Below are 19,030 nucleotides of genomic sequence, written 5' to 3' on the forward strand. Positions count from 1 at the left end.
CACGTTCTTACAGCTGAATGTTTGCTAGGGAATCCTATGAGCTATATTCTTCAGATGTTTGCATTGTTTCACGCAGGAGGTCAGCAAGCGGCACTAAGGAAAGACTAATAACCCTACAGTGAAATCCACATCACCAGAGCATGCAAACTATTCCCAAAGCCATCCCAGAAATAATTTGTCTACATCTGCCTAAGAAAACCACTTTGGGTATCTTCAGTTTATTCCTAATATGATCTGTCTCCTTCACCTGTGGAAGTTATTAAAAAAAAAAGTTGTTAAAACTGGATTAATTTCATTCATAAAGCTGTTTCTTACAGCTGTACTGAGGAATAAAAGATGAGCTGCTTTTGTAGACTTTGACGTGTTTGATATTTTTTTTGGGGGGGAAAAGCACCACCATGCCTTTGAAAACATGAACATATGAGAACTGCACATTAGTACTAAGATCCTCCAGCCCTCACACTGTAACAGCTGAAAAGGGACTTTCAGTCATCAAAACCTTTCCACTTCTCTACAGCTGTTTATAATGAGAGTAAAGAAACATATCTTCTCTCCAATCCAGCCTGGATGATTAATTAACTGATGCAATAGTAATGCTGCAGCTGCATTTGCCAAGTTACCGTCCTCAGGACCATAATTAACACAGAGGAAGTTCCAGTGGGACTCAGGCTTGAATGACATCAGTGGTAACAATGAAAGCTCCTGAAGCATTTACAGCACTTCAGAGCAGCTTCCTACTTCTTTGAGCAGCCCTTCAGTTCTGCCAAATGCCTCTTGGAGGCAGCTAAGGCTCAGTATGTTTTTACAGGACTCAAGGATCATCCTGGCTGACAGAAACCTCTGACCTAAGGTTTTGCTTCTAAAATAACAGTGCCTTGCGTATATGTCCCCTTTATCCCCATTTCTTTCATGTAAGCAATGAAAGCACAGAGGCAAGTCGACAAATAAAATGGGAGAAGCAGGCAGATTTCTCCCCTCAGCTTGCCTTGTGGTAAATTGCGTAGTTCAAGGAGACAAGAGATCATAGTGCTGGCTAAAGATACTTAACTATACCCTAGTATTGTTTTGTCTTTCTTCCCTCAACATCCACACTCTAAATCTTTACAGCTCTTACCCATGGATATTCACGCCTCATGGCATAAAACCATGTTAACATAGTGGATTTGTAATGTTTTTGTTTTACCTAGTGGAGATACTCCCATTTTCACTCTTGATTAATGCATCAACTCAGTGTGCAAGATTTCCGAATTCCTCCCAGAGACATCAGTCTACCCACAGACAACAGCCCCTAATGAGGCAACACAGCTCGCTCTCCTCTAAAACAAATGCAAAGAGAGGACATCCTTGATCTTTTATTGCCTAAGTGTTTCTGGTGCAATGATCTACTTGCAGCTGACATTTGAAACTTAAAACGAAAAAGAAATCCGCAGATGGGATTTGAAGGTCATCCAAACACAGCTTTAAACCTGCTCTATTTCGCTCCCTCATGTAGCCTCGATACAAGCCTCTGGTTGTAGTTATCCTGTATTTTTTTTCCTCCAAGTTAATCATCTGGTATATCAATTTATGACTGGGCAGGTAAGAGCAAAAATACATTTACAGAGATTTTCCTAATAATATTTTATTTCAAATCAGTAAAGGTGGAAAACTTGATTTTGTCTTTTAACTTACCCTGTTCAAAGAAAACAAAAATTTCTCTCTTTTTCCTGATAATTACATGACACCTAACTAGAAATACATTTGCATCATGAAATGCTGTGGCAAATGTCTGTTTTTCATGACAGTGTGTTAAGAGATACTGTGACACTCCCTGGGCTACCAAGTGGACTTAAAAGAACTTGTATTTGTAATTCAAAACTGTTGATTTTTGTACCTATCTACATTTGAGCAAAAAGGCTAACTATGTGTTTGCATAAAAAGCTGACTACAATCCCATGCAAAGGATTAGCCCATATCTGCATGACACTTAAATCCCACTTAAGCCTATTCCAAATATCATTAACGTTCTTCTTGCACAAATGAGACAGCAGCACTCTGGATTAGGTAACGGGAGACATGCTTCGCATGCTGGACTAGATGACAGGGAAGGAACAACACAGCATTACTAGGTTATGCTATCATCTGTGCTTTCTAACCCCCTTGACTGTAACAGCTTCATCTTATATATCCTCTCCTATATCCTGACCTGCACCTGCCCATCATAGATCACACTAACCATTGACACCTTGTAGTTTGAATCACAGAGCAGGAGAGAAGCTGCAGCACTGAGGAAAGTCTGAGTTAGCCTGTACTTAGCAGTGGAGCATCATAGAACTAGGGCCAGCTCTGAATGACATCAGTGGTAACACTTACAGATGTGGAACTTCCTAACTGCGGTGCTCTGAATCTTACTAAACACACTAACAACAATGCCTTGCTATAAAGACCCAACTATTTTAAGTTACATATTTGCTTAGTAAACCACAAATTCAGGCTCACTTAGGAAGTGGAGAGAACTAATAAATGCTTCTGAAATAAAATCCCAAAAATCTATAGTGATGCAGGCCACTTCACACAGCAAACTCCAGTCTGAGTTTGGACTATGAGAGTAAATGTTGCTAGGCAAGTCCTTGAGCCACCTCATTTGTCCCATGTCCTCAACAGGCAGTTCTGTTCCTCGGATTAGCATGACAGTTTGCACTCAAAGAAAAGACCAACTTATAGGTGACAGCTGATGGCTATGATGGTGAGAGGTCATGCTCAAAATGTGTTCCATGACTGCTGTCTCAAATTATTTTCATTACACAATTCACTGATTTTAAGGCATCTACCATCACCCAGTCTGACTGCCGGCAATAAAATATATGATGGTGCACGTAAGTCTCAGGAATCGCCTGCTCACCAGATACTTTACAATGAACTTCACTAACACCAGCACAAGCGTAAGCATGTTTTCTCACTGAGTGATTCTGTATGTGGGCTATGTGATACTTCATCTCCCATAATTTGCACTTCTTCATCATTTCTCCTATACCAAATCTGAAAATCCTGTAAATACAGGTGAGGTGATTTTGCAGATCAGCTTCTACAATCATCTGCCTGAAGATTTCTCAGAGCTGTTGAATGGGAAGTTGTTCCGCAGCTCCTGACCTCACCATAAGGCAGCGGTCAGGCTCAGCCCTCAGCTCATCCGCACAAGAATAGAAGCACTTGTGTCAAGTCTAGAGCTGTTCTTCAGGACATCAGGAAAGGCAGAAAACCACTATGGGCAATCATTTTAATTATTAAAGAGCTTGATCACCAAATGAAGGAGCATTGATTTAACAATTGTGCATTAAAATCATTAATCCTCAAAGCTTTGTAAAATGGACCAGCAGAGCTGTTCTTGAGCAGATGTCTTCAGCAGAGAAACCAAAGTCCAAGAGGAAAGGAAGTCACTAGGTGTTAGCTAGGCTACATGTTAGCAAAACAAAGATAACACCTGAAGCCATATACATTTATAATCCTGCTGGTTTTCATTCTGTCCAGCTGTGCCACACACAGAGAAAAAAACTCAGTGACAGGCTGGGCAGCATACTGGGTAGAAATTTGCAAGAACGCAACCAAAAAGGATGAGGAATTCTGAAATTAATCCCAGGGGCTTGCCTAAAACCGCATCAACAGCATAACCACTGCAGCAGTAGCCATACCCCAACTTGCATGAAGCTTGAGAACTAACAACAGTTAAGCCACAGTGATACACATTTCAGCTCAGCCTATTCACCAAAACATAAAGGTTCTTTCCTTAAACTCGAGCCACTGCGTCTTCCCTTGTACTGTTACCCAAACCATCTCAGTTAAAGATGTTATGTTGTGTCATATGGCAAGTTACAATCACACCCCCATCTGTAGACAGGAACAACAGAAAGTTTTGATTCCTGCATACCTAGACTTCAGCAACTGCAATACACTTCATACTCCTGTACATGGCTCCTTTTCCAGTCTCCTAACCAGGCTCGGCCTTGATATCTGCCTTCAAGAAACCACGACAATCTTGTTCTGGTCCTAACAAAACACTCACAAGGCCAGCTTAGAAGCAGAGGGAAAGTGTGATGAAAGTAGTATTCTTCCTGACATAGAGATAAACCTGAAACATAGAATTGATATCAAAGGATTCAGGTTCATAATGTAAGAGGGAGAAGAATACAAGCTTCTTCAAAGTTAGTAGATTGGAGACACAGGCCCATCGCTGTCTTGTTACGGGAGGTATAGAAAGGAGTTACGGGCTGTTCACATGGCCCAGACATCACAGTCATGGAAGGAGGAAACCTCACCAATAATGTTTGTGGAATATACACTTTTGCCCAGAAGGGTGTTGACAGCCTCATTTTCAAGGAAACAGAGATACTGTTATATAAGGGAACTTGTCCACTGAATCTAATATCATCCCCTGTACCCAGTACACAATTAAAGTCAACACACAAACCAGCAGGACATCATTCAACTACCTAATAATGCTGTATTCACTCGCTTCTGCTTTTGGAGCCATCTCTTCTGGAAAAGCTGGGGCAGAGCTACAGCAATGCACAGCTTGGGGAGATACCTAGGGAATAAGAGCACCCTAAATGCAGCCTAAAAGTATAGGCTCTGTAAGCACTAGCTCTGCGCCATTAACGAGTCTCAAATGCCCTGCAGAGCATTACCAAGAGACAAGTACTCATTATTTATTTTAACTTGGATAGAAACAAAGTACTGGAAATTATTTCATTGATTTTCATTTACTTGTCCAGCAACCTACCCCAAGCACGCCAAGCATCTTCACACCAAGTTCCCTCAGAGCTCAGAAAAAAAGATGAAATTTCTCAGTAAACTGCATAGCAAACGGCCACCTGAAAGACCCAGTCCAATCTTGACGTAACTTTGCCAGTTCCACTGTGCTTACTTTAGAGATGAATCTGGCCCCTAGATCCTACATTGCTCCACTTAACCCACCTAACGCGTGTGACTAAAGCTCTGCTCAGCTCCAGATGGCCAAATGTCAAATAAATTGAAAAACAGACATGAAAAAAAATATACAGAAGAAATCAAAGAGGCAACATGAATTCAGCATCAGAAAACATAATGCAACACGCTGCCTTCCCTTTTGTAGCTCACTTTTACAAGGTATTTACCTTGTAAAAGGCAATGAAAAGATGCAAAGGTAATAAAAACATGCAATAAATCTCTGCCCCTAGCTACTGAACAACCTCTCAGCTCTCTTCATCCTGCTGACAGTGTTTATGTCCTCCAATACAGAAAGCCACCACGCTCTAGATTAGGGGTAAGACCTCCATGCTTCTACTGGCACACAAGCTATTCCAAAGAGGTATTAAAACTAAATAACAACTATATCCAGATACTGCGCTTTCTTTAGGTAAGATAAGGCACGACTAGAAAGCAAATTATGCACTAGGCAAAAAAAAAATGAGTACTTGCCTGTGGTACTAACCCAGAAATCATAATCAGCAGCAGCTGATCATGAATAACTGAATAAAAGCATCTATATACACGCACATACAATTTGTAGAGTTCCTCATGTTTCCAGCAGCTTTCCAACGTGGTTGCCAGGATGGCAAGAGAATTCAATGGAGCTACTCAGTTCAGAGCAGGATTTAGCCCAGAAGGAGGAAGGTAGACAGGGAGGAAGGGACAGCAATATTTTGATTAATATACAGAACTGGAACTCATTAGAGTAGGATCAATTTCCAGTTTTATACAACTTCTCTTCCCTGCACTAACCTACATCTGACATCAGTCATAACACTCTAGCAACAGCTAAAAGTAATTTTCACACCTTCCTTCTAGGATAGCATGTTATCTAGCATGTCCTAGATCAGATAAAACAGACTGTGGTTGAAATACAGATTTTACCTAGACTCTTGTAACTGCCAGGAGGAATGACTCCCCAAAGATCACAATGCTTACTTCCGTACTTTCAAATGGGGGGAATACTTATTCAGTTTCATGTAGCTTAAGAGTCACTGTATATACAATTAACATTCTTTTTCACACACCAAAGTAGAACTATCATCTTCTTTATCAACTATATTTCTAAACAACAATATATTGTTGAGGCTCTCTGTACTGCTGTCATATACAAATGAAAATGCAAAAAAACCCTTGTTTTAAACTCCAAAATAGGGGTTCAAACCAAACTCAGCTGAATAAACCCATATGTCACATTGCACAGAACCCTAGAAGTTACAAAATACTAATGGTGAAAGGGACTTGCAAAAGCTGTGTGCCTCTTTCTGCCTCAAGGCAGGATGAACTGTCTCTACAACCATTCCTCTGTTCAATGTCTTCCCCTACTTCATATCATTACCAAAAATCTGACCAATTCATCGCTCTGATAAGCACAAATCTGGAATTGCTCTGCTGGCCTCCACAGTTATTCCAGATTTACACAACACAAGAGAGTATAGCTTCAAAGAGCTCCGCTACAAAAAAAGACTTTTTGTCAATATATTTTTGCCCCTAAAATGAGCACTGCAGTTTCTAAACAGTCATTCAGGCAAGAAATAGATCAGAAATAAAAGGCATGCTGATTCTTTTTTGAAGCACTTAGGAAAGATCAAGTTGCTGTGTCTGTCTCACCCTCTGATACTGTAGAATACTATGCTCAAGTGTAAGTAACAGTACTGCCTGACATTTTCAAGACATATAAAACAGGAAAATAACCATTTTAGAAAGGCTTTTAAATTCCAGTTCCTAATGGAAAATGAATTTGATGTCAAACATTTGTGCTCTGAAGATGAACAATTAATATTAGAGTATCATGCTTACAGAACCCATAAATATTAGTGGTAAATACTGCTGGACAGCATGAAAAGCTGAATTAAAGATTTCCTACTGGGTTATTTTGCATTACAGAAATTAAGGAGGGTGAGGCAGAAAATGAAACTTCACAGTAGTCAAGAACTATTTCAGTCCATGATGAGTATTGTTTCTGGAATACAGTCTGGGAAAGAAACATCAATGAATGCTTTCCTAAGAACTATACACTTGAAAGAAAATCTGAGCAGGCCCACTAACATGCATCTTAAATAGACCAACACTCTCCCATGCGGGTGTAAAAACATCATTTTTTTATCCTAAGACTTCAAAAAATCTCAGACACTCTGGCTCTTATGTGGTCCACTGGCCACACTTTTGATATAACATTTATTGCTGGAAATCAGAAAATGAGAACACATTAAGTAAACTGAGCTTTCCTGCCTGCATGAAGGGAGATACATTCTGACTGAAACTGCTAAGTTTGGAATTGTTAATAGCATTACTAGTGTTTAGGCGGCAGTAGTGATGCCTGTGGACTTTATTTCTCTTCCAGTTATTCCTTCTGTCTTCCCAATTTCATTTACATGAAGTGTATTTTGCAAATAGAAAAACTACTTGTTACATTCATGAAAACACTTTTGATCAGTTCTGGCTGCATCTGCGGGGCTCTTTAGACATGTCAGAAATCAAAAGGACATCATAGCTGATCTCATCATTAATCCACTCCCAATGAGTTAACACAGGACTTCTGCTGGTGTTATGCTTTCTAGTTTCTTTACATGCCCCAGCTGATGGGGTTTCCTAATTGCCCTAGGAAATCTCTTAACACTCCTGTTTGAAACTTCAACTTGCAGTGCAAAGAAAGCATTAACAGAAAAGAACTGACTACGTATTCAAGGAAAACAGCAGATCCTACTTTTAAGTAGCAACACCGAGCGTGTAACTCAGCAGGATGGAAACGCACCAAGGCTGGAGCTGTTCCGCCTCACTGAAGATCAGCTCTTTGCTATGCAGACATGGAAACATGGCACCAAACTTAGTTTTATATTTTTTCCCCTCAAAAGTCACATGCCTGCACATGTGCTCCCCCTTCCCTTTCCAGGCTTGTGTGATATTACTAGAGAAGTGTAACTTCATAAAGCTGGGAGAGAAACCTAATTGCTTAAAAATAGGATCTGGCAGAGCACTAGCTCCTAGATCAGTCTGTGAAGCGTTCAGAGGTTTTAGGCAGCAAAGAGTTTTTCCTCAGGCAATTACAAGCCAGTACTTCCCTCTGCTCCCTTCAGAAAATCACAAAAATAGTTGCTGCAATTGTAAGGACCATTACTCCAGCACATACTCCCCTTGACTGACTGCTAGGCTCTTTGGGGTGTCCAAAAAACAAAGAAATAAAACCAAAATGCTTTTTGACATCAGAACACTTACAACTCCTTTCTGTAACTCTCCAAATGTTCTCTACTCCCACCTCTTTTAATCTTTTTTAGTTTCAGGGCCAGCTCTGGTCTGTGTCAGTTCTGCCTCTGTACCAGCTTGAAGAAGGATTTCCATGCACACTCTCTTGCTCCACTCTGCTTTAAATATGTTTCTTTTGCTCACCATTCCCAGGTGCCCTTCTATTGCTCTTCGACTTTCTACAGCACTTACTCGCTGTCTCCTTCACCCACTGCTCTCGTGACTCCTCAGTCTCCAAAGGAAAGTGTAGGAGGCAAATTTAACAAGGGCAGAACAAGGCTCAATCTCGACCTTGCTTTCTTAGAAAACTGAGTCAGAATCTGTATTAGCAACACAGAGATCTTGCTAGATCTGTACATTTGGAGGGAGGGTTCAGCTATGGAAATGGAGTATCATATAAAAACCACTCCATGTAACTCTGATAATCTTTCAGGAATAGGAACTGTGTGGAACAGAGCATGAATTAATCTCCTCCCCTCTTTCAAATGGCTGCAGTGAGCACAGGTGATTATAGTTTCTTCAGTTGTTTTCTATACATAGACTCCAAATCTGTTTATGTGTACACATACATACACATTCATACACATGCACACAAACCACCAAAGGGATCTGTGCTGGGGTCACCCCTTCCCTGCAATTCCAGCCATAGCACTCATTAGTTTCAGCTGGCTGCCTCCTGACCTACCCTCTCTCAGCCATTCCCTCGGGCAGCAGCGCCAACAACCTTTACTAAAAATACCTCCTGAGCATCATAAATAGCAAGATGGTAGGATTCTTAATCCCCGTGCAGGCACATAGCCTTTTTGCTTTTGATAAATACGGAGTGGCAACAATGGACAGAGAATAAAGTGCATCTGTTTGGCCTGTGTGCCTTGCAGAAAGGAAAAATCAGAACTCCCAGTATCCACAAATGCTGTCACCAGAGGACAAGAGAAAGAGGGGGAAATTGCTATTGAAACAAAGTCACAAAATCTCCCAAACCTAAATTTTGAACGTGTTTAACTCAATAGGATTTACTGCCCAAAACACAAGACCAGTGTTATTAAAGAAAACTTTAGATCTGCAGATTCTCTGCATCAAGCAGGGAGCCACACAGCAGGAAAACCACAGCAAAAGAGGGGAAAGGTTGGCTCTTGCCCTGCTGATTTTCACCACCACCGAAAACTGTACAGAATGCACAGTGCCACGCCAGCCTGGCTGAAGGAAGAACAACACGTGGCCCTTTCATGGCACTTCACTCTTCGAAATGCCATACCAAACATCACATGAACCTCTCAACATCCCTGCCACGCAGATTTGAAAAACTCCTGCATTATCTAGGGCCTGAGGTCATGTTATATCTAGATATACAAAATACATTAAACATCCTAAAATCACTTGCCATCAGAGTCCAAGTTTTCAGCCATTTTCTTTAGAAATCCAAAAGTACCAAAGAAACTTTACAAGTCTGTGAGCTTTGTTGACCCATACAATTCTGGAATTTTCAAAAATCTCAATTTATAAGGTAAAAAAGGGTTAGATGGCCTTTTTTTTTTTTACATTCTCCTTTAAGTTTCAAAATATTAAACCCAGAAAAATTTGGCACTGTCCAGCTGCAGCTCTAAAGGAAGAACACCACAAGTGGTGTTTCCTACACAAACATGTGTAGGAAAATATTTACTATGTTGCAAACATTGAAAGAAACATTGTATCACTGTGGTAACTATAATACAGTCATAGACATTAACCATTTAAATTTTTACATTTTAAATGACATTTTCAGAAAGATAGAAAGCAAGATAATGGCATCAGAATTTTATTGTAAATTAATCATATTATGTATGAACATAATCAGTTAACCAGAGCCTCCTTCTCTGAAACACTGGACTCCAAATGTGCATTGCACATCTAAGTACACAAAACATTTTTGTCATTCATCTCAAATACCAAAACATCTGGCACAGAAAAGAGAAAAAAATATTTGTAGACATTTTTGGACAGAGAATATTTCAGGTCAAGTCAGAAAGCATCCCTAAGCTGCAATCATCAAATTCTTTTATCAGTTATTTTGGATTTAGCCAGTGTTACTAAGAGAGGAATATGACATAGGCTTTTTATACCAGCTGCCAATTCAACAATGATCAAAGTTTTATTATTCTTCCTTAGATCAAAGTCTGGACTGGATAATTTTTGGGATTATCTCCAGCTCATGAAGTAGAATAAACAGTTTTGGATAACCACATCATTATATAACAATATTGCCTTCTTGCAATAAGTTTTGTTCTTATTTACATATGCCACAGGTTTTTAGTGGATTGTCTGATTATCATTTAATTGTTTTATTTGCTTACTAGGACAATAAAAGAGAAAATTATACAACAGCAGCAGAAGGCCATAGACACATTCAAATTCTGTCTTGTGCATCTACATTCATATGCAGAGGATATTCACGAGAACAGGTGAAACTCAGATTAAAAAAATAAAACTGGGCACAATTGAAGTGAAAGGTAACAGGTCTTACAGCTCTGCTCATTATAAACCACTCAAGACATCTGCAGATTTCCTTTTGTGGAACACAGACATTCACACACACCTCGGCACTGCCTGTTCATGCATGTACACACCCTTTGGCTGGAATAAAGAAAGTCCTCATCAGAGATTACATTATATTGACTTTCATTAATAGGCATAAAATATTACTTCATGGATAATGCTCAGCACAATTCCTTTTGCAACTAAACTTAATTTTAAAGGTGCTTAGATTTGTGCTTCACTCAGGTGTGCTTTCATTCAAGGAAAAAAGTTTTTTCTCCTTTTGGTTTTCATTCTGAGAAAACCATTGATTTCCACATTGTCTATTGACCATAGGCTCAACTATATTCCTGTTTCACTGAAAAAGGTATTTACTATTATCTTCAGTGAATCAGCAAGTCCTAAATCCATCTCTTCTTTTACACCCTAATTCTATTAAATTCATTCACCTTACACAGTCTTTATTGAAGCCAGCTCTTCCACAAATGTCAGTTAACAGAAGTGGCAACCTAGGAGGCCAGAGAAAGCCAGTACTTCGGCATAAACTGTTCTGCATTTTCTGTATGTGTAGGGTCACGGAGAGTTTGAGCTGGAACATCTTTTTCAGAGCTGTTATTATACTCTCTTAGCTATATTCCTTTATCATTAACTAGGTTTCAGCTCTTATCTAACCTGATTGTCTCCCAGACTTTCTAATGCCAAAAATAAACTGAAAGCTTTCATCACTAGTTAAAAGGAAACTGTAATTTGAACACCAGTTTTGCTGACTTATCTGTTGATCAAAGGTGCCTCATATGAGTCTGATGGGACAGAAACAAAATCAGCTTTTAATAACAGTAATTAAAGCAGAGTGAAATCCCACAGTCCTTACTCATACAAGACTTACTTACACTGGAGAGAACAGTAGTTAAAATGAGAGCACATTAGAAATTATTAAGTTGAGGTTCCAGGTACAGAAAAGGGAATGTTAAGTACTAAAAAAATGTTACAGAAACTCTCTGAGCTTCGCACTTTGGATTAAAATGTGTCCATCTCTATGACAACACATGACCTGTTTCACCATTCCAGAAACAACAAAATATCTTTATTATTAAGGAAGCAGTAAACCAGAACTTCTGATCATGCCGTCCTTGTAAAGTCCACTGTGATAAGACCACTCTCTTCTCTGACCTATCTCCAGAAGGATCACTGCTAAGCACTATGCCAATGAGTTATCATGAAAAAAGTCTATGAGCATGAAATAGAAAAAGACATCGTTGTCTTCATCAATAAACAGCAACACGTACCGCACTTTTCAGCATGCTCCAAACAGAGCACGGGTCTAAGGGCTTCAGGCAATCAGAACCTCACAAGCTGCTCACTCACTTGGATGTTTTTCTTTCACCCCCCTGTAAGTTGGAACTGTAAATATACCAGAGGCAAAAAAAAAGAACCTTTTGCCTCACCTTTGAGAACACTGTCTTCTGCATGTTTCTGATTTCATGCTTCCATCCAGAGTGCCCCTCAGTCACAGCTGCACAGAGCAGGCATCTCTCAGTAATCCTACCAGCATAGCAGGAAAACCCCCAGCACCTCCTCTCTGAAGGCAGGGAACATACTGGTGCCACAAAACACTCTCGCTCATCATACCCTTTTACACATTGGCCTTCTCTACAATGCTGACGACAGATCCTCCTTCCACTTAAAAACGTAGAGCTCAGATGAACAGATTAATAGTTTTCAACAAACATGAAGTGCATGCAATCTGTTCTAGCCATGGGGAAGTAACTCCAAGGCTATGCAATCACACCATACTCATCACAACTGAGTTTGCCAAGACTGGCCACAACAAACTGTTTGCAATAGCGCAGGAGTCAACACAGGCTGCAAATTCCACACAATAAACCGTGCACGTACTCAGACAAGTAGTGCATGTTGAGCTCTCACTAAACCTCTACACAATCAACACCACACTGAGTTTAAGTCTAACTCCAATGTGTGCATGCAAACAGCAGGCACTGCACTGTGGATGGGGCCATATTTCATGGTTTGCATGAAACAAACTGACTCATCGAAGTGCTAATTCTGGCTTACAAATGGGAAAAGGAGAGCGTAAGACTCCTCTATCACAGGTGTACCTTGCTGAAGCCTGTCTGGTCCAACCTTGTTTACAAACTAAGGATTTCCCTACATAACATATAGGACTGGTAAACATACCAAATGCAATGCTCGATACTGTTTACAGGACTGGGACTCTTATTTGGGTTTGCACTTCTAAAAATGAAGTTCTTTCTGAAAACATGCCACAGTAAGGGCTGAGCATTTAAAAAACGAGTGTGTCGCAGAGGTTTTTTTCTGCTATTACTGTATAATGTCTAGAAGTTTTCTTTGGGTTTTAATGAAGAACACCTAGTTATAAAGACATCATAGTCTAAACAGTATGTGATAAAACAATTAGGGGCTACTTGCTGGTCTCAGAACTTATAGACCAACGTCTGCTTTCCACTGTGTGTTTCTGCCTTTACTCTGCAAAACTAAGAAATACTACACCAGTCACATGAACTAACAACGTGTGGTTTTCATTTTGAATTACTAACAGATTAGATCAAAAATAATTCAAAATATTCAATTCAAACCTATTAAAAGAGAAAAAAAAGAGATCCCCAAAAGATTGTTTTCAGAAACTGTGAAACACATGAGGTTCTAGTGTTCTTCACTAAAAGCAATTTTGCTGGCTTTTCCATCCATAAGCTGATGCTTATTTTCCTTCTGTGCAATTCCTTTCAAAGCCATGCATCTAAAATAGATTCTACCTCATTGTCCCAGTTTCCTCTTGTTGTTGCCATTAGTCTATGCAACTTTTTCCATGCATTCGGGACTAATTTTCATTAATCACAAACGTTAAACAGCACAGACTAAGCTTTGTTGAGGGGAAAAAAAGATGGGACAGAGAGGCAAAACTTAAAAAGAAACAGTTTAAAAGAGTATCATCTGTTTAAGTCAGATACCTCAGTAAAATATTCTTCTTCCCCATCAAAACAAAAGGTCTACCAGGCCTAAAGGTTCAGCTGCAGCTACTGATTCTCATGTACAGACAAGTACAGCTTGCAGTGACAATCCAGGTGCTGATCCTGAGCTGTTTAAGCCACTAAATTGAGGTTCATGCCCTAAAATGAGTAACTGGAGAAAAAAAACAGTAAGTCATTATATGTATTTGGAAGAAATAAACAGAAAGTACAGCTAGAATTAAGTAACAGTATGAAATGAGTAAAGAAGAAATTCAGGACAAAAGCTGGGGAGAGAAAAACCTTCAGAGCCAGTTCCAAATTCTGCACTGCACAGGTATTCAAAGTGGGAAACAGCTGTGTCGGCACGACTGCACAGACTGCTCTTTCTCAGGTAATGCTGCAGAGCACTGAGCCCTGCCAAGAGCGTGCTCCTTTGGGCTATGGAGCATTATGCCAAGGAAAACGGTGGAAATCACTAGGACCGGAAGCATTTAAAGCTACCATAATTAACTATTTTAAACATGCTAACATTCTCTAATTCTAAAATTAAAAGAAATGTTCGCCACCTTACATTGCCCCCACTCTCCAGGTCTCTTGGTCTGAGAGCACTAGTACACCACAAATTAAATCAACAACAGATTATTACGTGCCTGAAAGAAATACCTCTGACGATAACTAGAAAAACAAGGCGATAGATTTCAGAAAGGATATAGCAGACAATATTGCCACCTCTTAAGTGGCTGGTTCCTTTAGGTATGAGCAATTATACTGTGAAAATCACAGACCATAATAAAATGTTGACCAGAAGCTCCCAGCAGCTAGTTTTTAAAGCAGTCAGCATAGACCTCAATCAAAACTATCACTGCCAGCAACAGCAGGCATGTCTACAGCTATTTGAGGAGGACTAGAAGATTTGGAAAAGAAAAGTAAAGGTTATTGGTGGAATATGTAGATATTTAGTATGTAAATATCTCATTGAAAAATCTGTGATTTCCTCACACAGAAGTTCACAACTGTGAACTGTGATCAATCAAGTGATGTGCACAGTGCGGATGAAGAAAGAACTGTTACCAGAGCAAAACATAATGAGCTCAAGTTTATAATCTTCTGTTAGAAATCTGTTATCGACTTGTATAAGAACAAATGAGGAGCCTGAGAACAGGCCCAGAAGGCAGAAATTCCCCTGTTCTGACCTGGGTCTAAGACTCAGGGAAAAGAAAAAGATCATTTCAGTTCTTGTCTCACCTGTAAAATGAGGACAAAACCTCCCTCATACCAGCATTAACAGTGATTTATTTGTCTGAAATTAGAAGTGTTTGATCTACATTTGTTAGAAAATCAAATAGGAAAAGACAAGGATTGTAGTATAAAATAAATTCTTAAGCTAAACAACCCTACTGCTTTGACTATTGAGTAGGCTAAAAAATGTAATTAACTTCTCTACAACACCCACACTTGCAGCATCAGAGTGGCACAGTAGAACCTGTTAATATTAGACAGCAATAATATTTCTTTAACACTAGTTTCTGTCAAAATTCAGTGATTTTTGTTATGGCACAAAAAAGGCTGAGAAGACACCAGTATTTACATGCCTTTGTTTTCCTGAAATTGCCTACTGGACTAAACAGAGCTTATGCTAATTCTTTCAACATTTAGGAAAAAAAATTAGCAAAGATCTTCATATTTGAGCATACCAAACACTACCATTTGTGCCTGTTTGCTCTAGCATAACAGAAGATTATACTAGTTAAAAATAGCCATTTTTCCATTAACTTAGACCTTCCTGATAACAAGTAGTTTTGACAGTTTTTAAGCACTTTGAGATAACATGCACAAGTAGGTCACAGTTATACTTGGCTTTAGAAAAATGTCTTTCATCCAGAGAATTTACAGCTCTTCGCAAACAAGCCCTTAGGTAAGCAACAATCTATAAGGCTTACTCCAACACCCAAATTCACTCACGTACGAGTTCTAATAGCAACTACTTAACAACAGCTGAAAGCAGAATATGAAGCCTTTTGCAAACTGCAAAACTGAAAAGCCCGACTGACGTCAATGGCAGCTCTCCACTGATCCCAACGGGCTGCAGAGCAGGTCGTGAGAGAGCCCAGGGAAGGACTCCAACTCAACAGGGAAGTGAAAAGGGATTTGCAAAGCTCGTTTCAGCTCCCAGTTCAATCACTAGATTTCCAAAATGATTTTTTGTTCAAGCTTCTGGGAATACACATCTATGTTGCCTCATCTGGCGTTTGGTCAAAACATCAGCTAGAGCTGTACTATGAGGAAAGCAGCAGAAGAATGTTAGAGACCTTACATTTTCATAAGAGCAAGAGGTAAGGGACAGGCATGAAGGACTGCAACAACCTAGTCTGTGAAGGGTAAAGAAAATAAAGGAAAATTTCAGAAAATGCATCTTAAAGCACAGTGAGCCATTAGTCCTCTCAGCAACCCCTCTGAAAAAGTTGGCTACCATTACTTCCATTGTACAAGAAGGGAAGTAAAATACTCTTGAGCCAGAGTTCCACTCAAGGCAAAATTACATTAATTTGTTTCATTAGTTATATTTGATGTATTTATTTACAGTCTATCATAATGTCATTGACCATATGGGTACTTTTGGTTAAATAACAACAGGGAACTACAGCAGAAGAGTTAAAAGGCATGGTCCAAAAGTACAGAGGTATCGCTGGACTTCAGGAGTTTCTTCTGTCATCTGTTGCAGTCAGTTCACTAGACCATGCTGCCTCCTGGAGCAAAAGAGATGAATAGAGAGCTGCACAGATTGAACACTGATAATATTGTGATGGTTTTTACTACCGCTTGAATACCTTCTTGCAGTTTAAGTAATAAAAAAAGGCACCAGGTGAATGTTGAACTGTTTTGCTGTTCTTGTTATGCTTGGTATATAATCAACAAGCAGACAGCTCCAATTATCTGATGCATTCAGGATAATAATGATCACCTTTTGGACACCTAACACAACATTAAATATTCATAATCAATATTCGCTGAGCATGCAGGCCCTAATGATACAGTAGTTTTAATGAGACTGCATATGCATGAGGTAATCTGCCTTCATGAAGCAAAGGGTCCCTATCTGACATTTGAACAAAGCCCTAATCCCTTAAAGACTTACTTCTTATTCGAGCTACATTCTCATGAGTAACCTCATTAAGACCCATTATACCAGAAGTGTGTAAAAGTAAGTTTGTATGTGTGTATGTAAATTTGTATGTAAGATTTTAACAGCAATAGTGTTCAAAATGGTTAATAATAACAATGGTCTATACTGCTTTACACACAAAAGCCTTTGGTCAGTACTGAGTAACTCTTATTTACTCATACAGACACACTTATTTTCCAACTAAGTCCATTTGTTAAAATGAAAAGCAGATATCGATAGAAATTAATATCTTAATCTCTTTTATGAATCTTATTCATTACTTCCCTAAAGTCCTATGGACTCTCTCTCTCCCCAATTAATTACTCTGAAAAAACTAGATGGCAGGGGAGGGGCTGAGAAAGAATTCACCCTTCTTCTCCAGGCAGCTCTCCAGCAGAATCAAGCAGGCATCAAACATCATGTGCTGTGCAGATGAACAGGAAAAAGGAATGGTGGGGGAGGAAGAGGGAATATGGCCAGTGGAAATGTTCCCTGGCTTCCCATTCTCTATGGTTCAGTTTTGGGGAGTCATCTGCAGAGCTGAAACAGCAAAGTTTTTCTGTTGCTTCCTCAAATCCAGGTACCCCTCTGAAGATAACAAATCTAATACACGTTATAAAGCTTTGCTGGATTTTCCCCACAAGTACTAATGCAGCCTTAGCAAAGCACTGATGCTAATACACTTCGCGTTCTTCCAGAAATGGGTTCTTTGGAGAACAATACAGTCCACTTCTTCCTAACGCAACAATTCTACTGTGCTACAAAGAATTATGCTGCTCTAACACCATTTATTATTTATATCTAAAATGGGTGTGATGCTTTAGGAATATGGTCCTAACCACAAAATGCTGACAACCTTTCAGACAGCCACACGATGCCTTCCATGTGCATGAAGCTCATTTGGACGTCACAGGAATCCAAGCAAATGAAGGAGCTGGTCCGTGCTCAGCAGTATTTAATACACGAAGATGCAGAGAAATAAAGAGACGAACAAATAAGATGCATCCCTGCATTCAGGGGTTTGTTAATTTGTAATACACAATTTTGAAAAAGTATTTTTTCAGTTCAGAGATAACCGTGGGGTGTTTTTACTTGTCATTCTTGTGAAGATGATTTTTCTCTCTTCGAGAAATGCTTACAAGCATATCTGCTTTGTTATGACAACGTTCAGAAAACCGTTTAACTTTAATGCCTCCAATTCTTTAATTGGTCCTTAACTATAAGAAAAAACCTGAAGCAACCAGTCTTTGGGCCACGCCTGCACCAGTTTCTCAAATCGGACCCAGAAGTTCGGGATGAGGCAGGATCTGCAGTCAACGATGGTTGATCTGTTCATCTCCAGCCGAGAATTACCAAACACACAGTCAGAGTCTATGCACAAATGCGTGCAAAGGACAAAGGCTATTCAAGTTTAGGCCACTATTAAATGCCAATTTGAAATTAAACTGCAAAATGTTAATTTCCAGCCAGATGTAAACGTCCACCTGCGGTATAAGCTGACGGTTGCATTTACCACCACACCCGAGCAGGAGCACTTGCTTTACAGTGACAGAACAAGGCAGACGCTTCACTACCTCTCGGCACACACACCAGCACCAGCCAGTTAGTATTTCCTAAGCAGGAATAACCACCGAGTTCTCACCCTAACCCCCCTCACCACCATATTCCTTTCTCTGCATACACACGCTCCGCACCATCGTTTCAAGCGCACCAAGCCGCCGCCCCCCTCCCCGGACCCCGCAGCCACCCCCAGGCGCTGGGAACCGCGAGAGCGGGGTCGCCCACGCCCGGTGCCCGTCCCCGAAGGATGCTCTGCGGCTCTAAGCCCTGCTGCAGCCCGCTCCGTGCTGCAAATGGTACCGCATCTCCTCGCCTCCCCCTGCTCCCAAACCGCCCGCGCAACCTCCGCCCCAGCGCAGCGAGCGGGGCACTGCAGCACGGCGAGGGGCGCAAGGTCCAGCGCCGCTTCTCCGCCCGCAGGGACGCGGCCCCCGGCGCGGCAGAGACCCACCTCTGGCAGACATGGCTCGGGCGGGCGAGCAGCCGCGGAGCCGCGGCGGCGGCGGCGGCGCACGGGGCCGATGCGGGGGGGGCGGCGGCGCTGGGCCGGGCGGGTCCGCGCCGCTGGGCCGGGCGGGTCCGC

At 40.6% G+C, this 19,030-nt stretch overlaps 1 protein-coding gene across 1 annotated transcript in view; it reads right to left on the reverse strand.

Moving 5' to 3' along the window:
- ABLIM1 (actin binding LIM protein 1) overlaps nucleotides 1-18,961 on the reverse strand; it is a 210,759-nt gene extending 191,798 nt beyond the window's left edge. The window contains exon 1 of the mRNA XM_068400198.1: nucleotides 18,899-18,961. Coding sequence (XP_068256299.1) covers nucleotides 18,899-18,911 — 13 coding nt within the window. The 5' untranslated portion in view covers nucleotides 18,912-18,961. The remainder of the gene's footprint in view (nucleotides 1-18,898) is intronic.
- Nucleotides 18,962-19,030: the final 69 nt, after the last annotated feature.

Source organism: Nyctibius grandis, chromosome 4 (assembly GCF_013368605.1).
Source record: "Nyctibius grandis isolate bNycGra1 chromosome 4, bNycGra1.pri, whole genome shotgun sequence".
NCBI classification, from domain to species: Eukaryota; Metazoa; Chordata; class Aves; order Nyctibiiformes; family Nyctibiidae; genus Nyctibius; species Nyctibius grandis.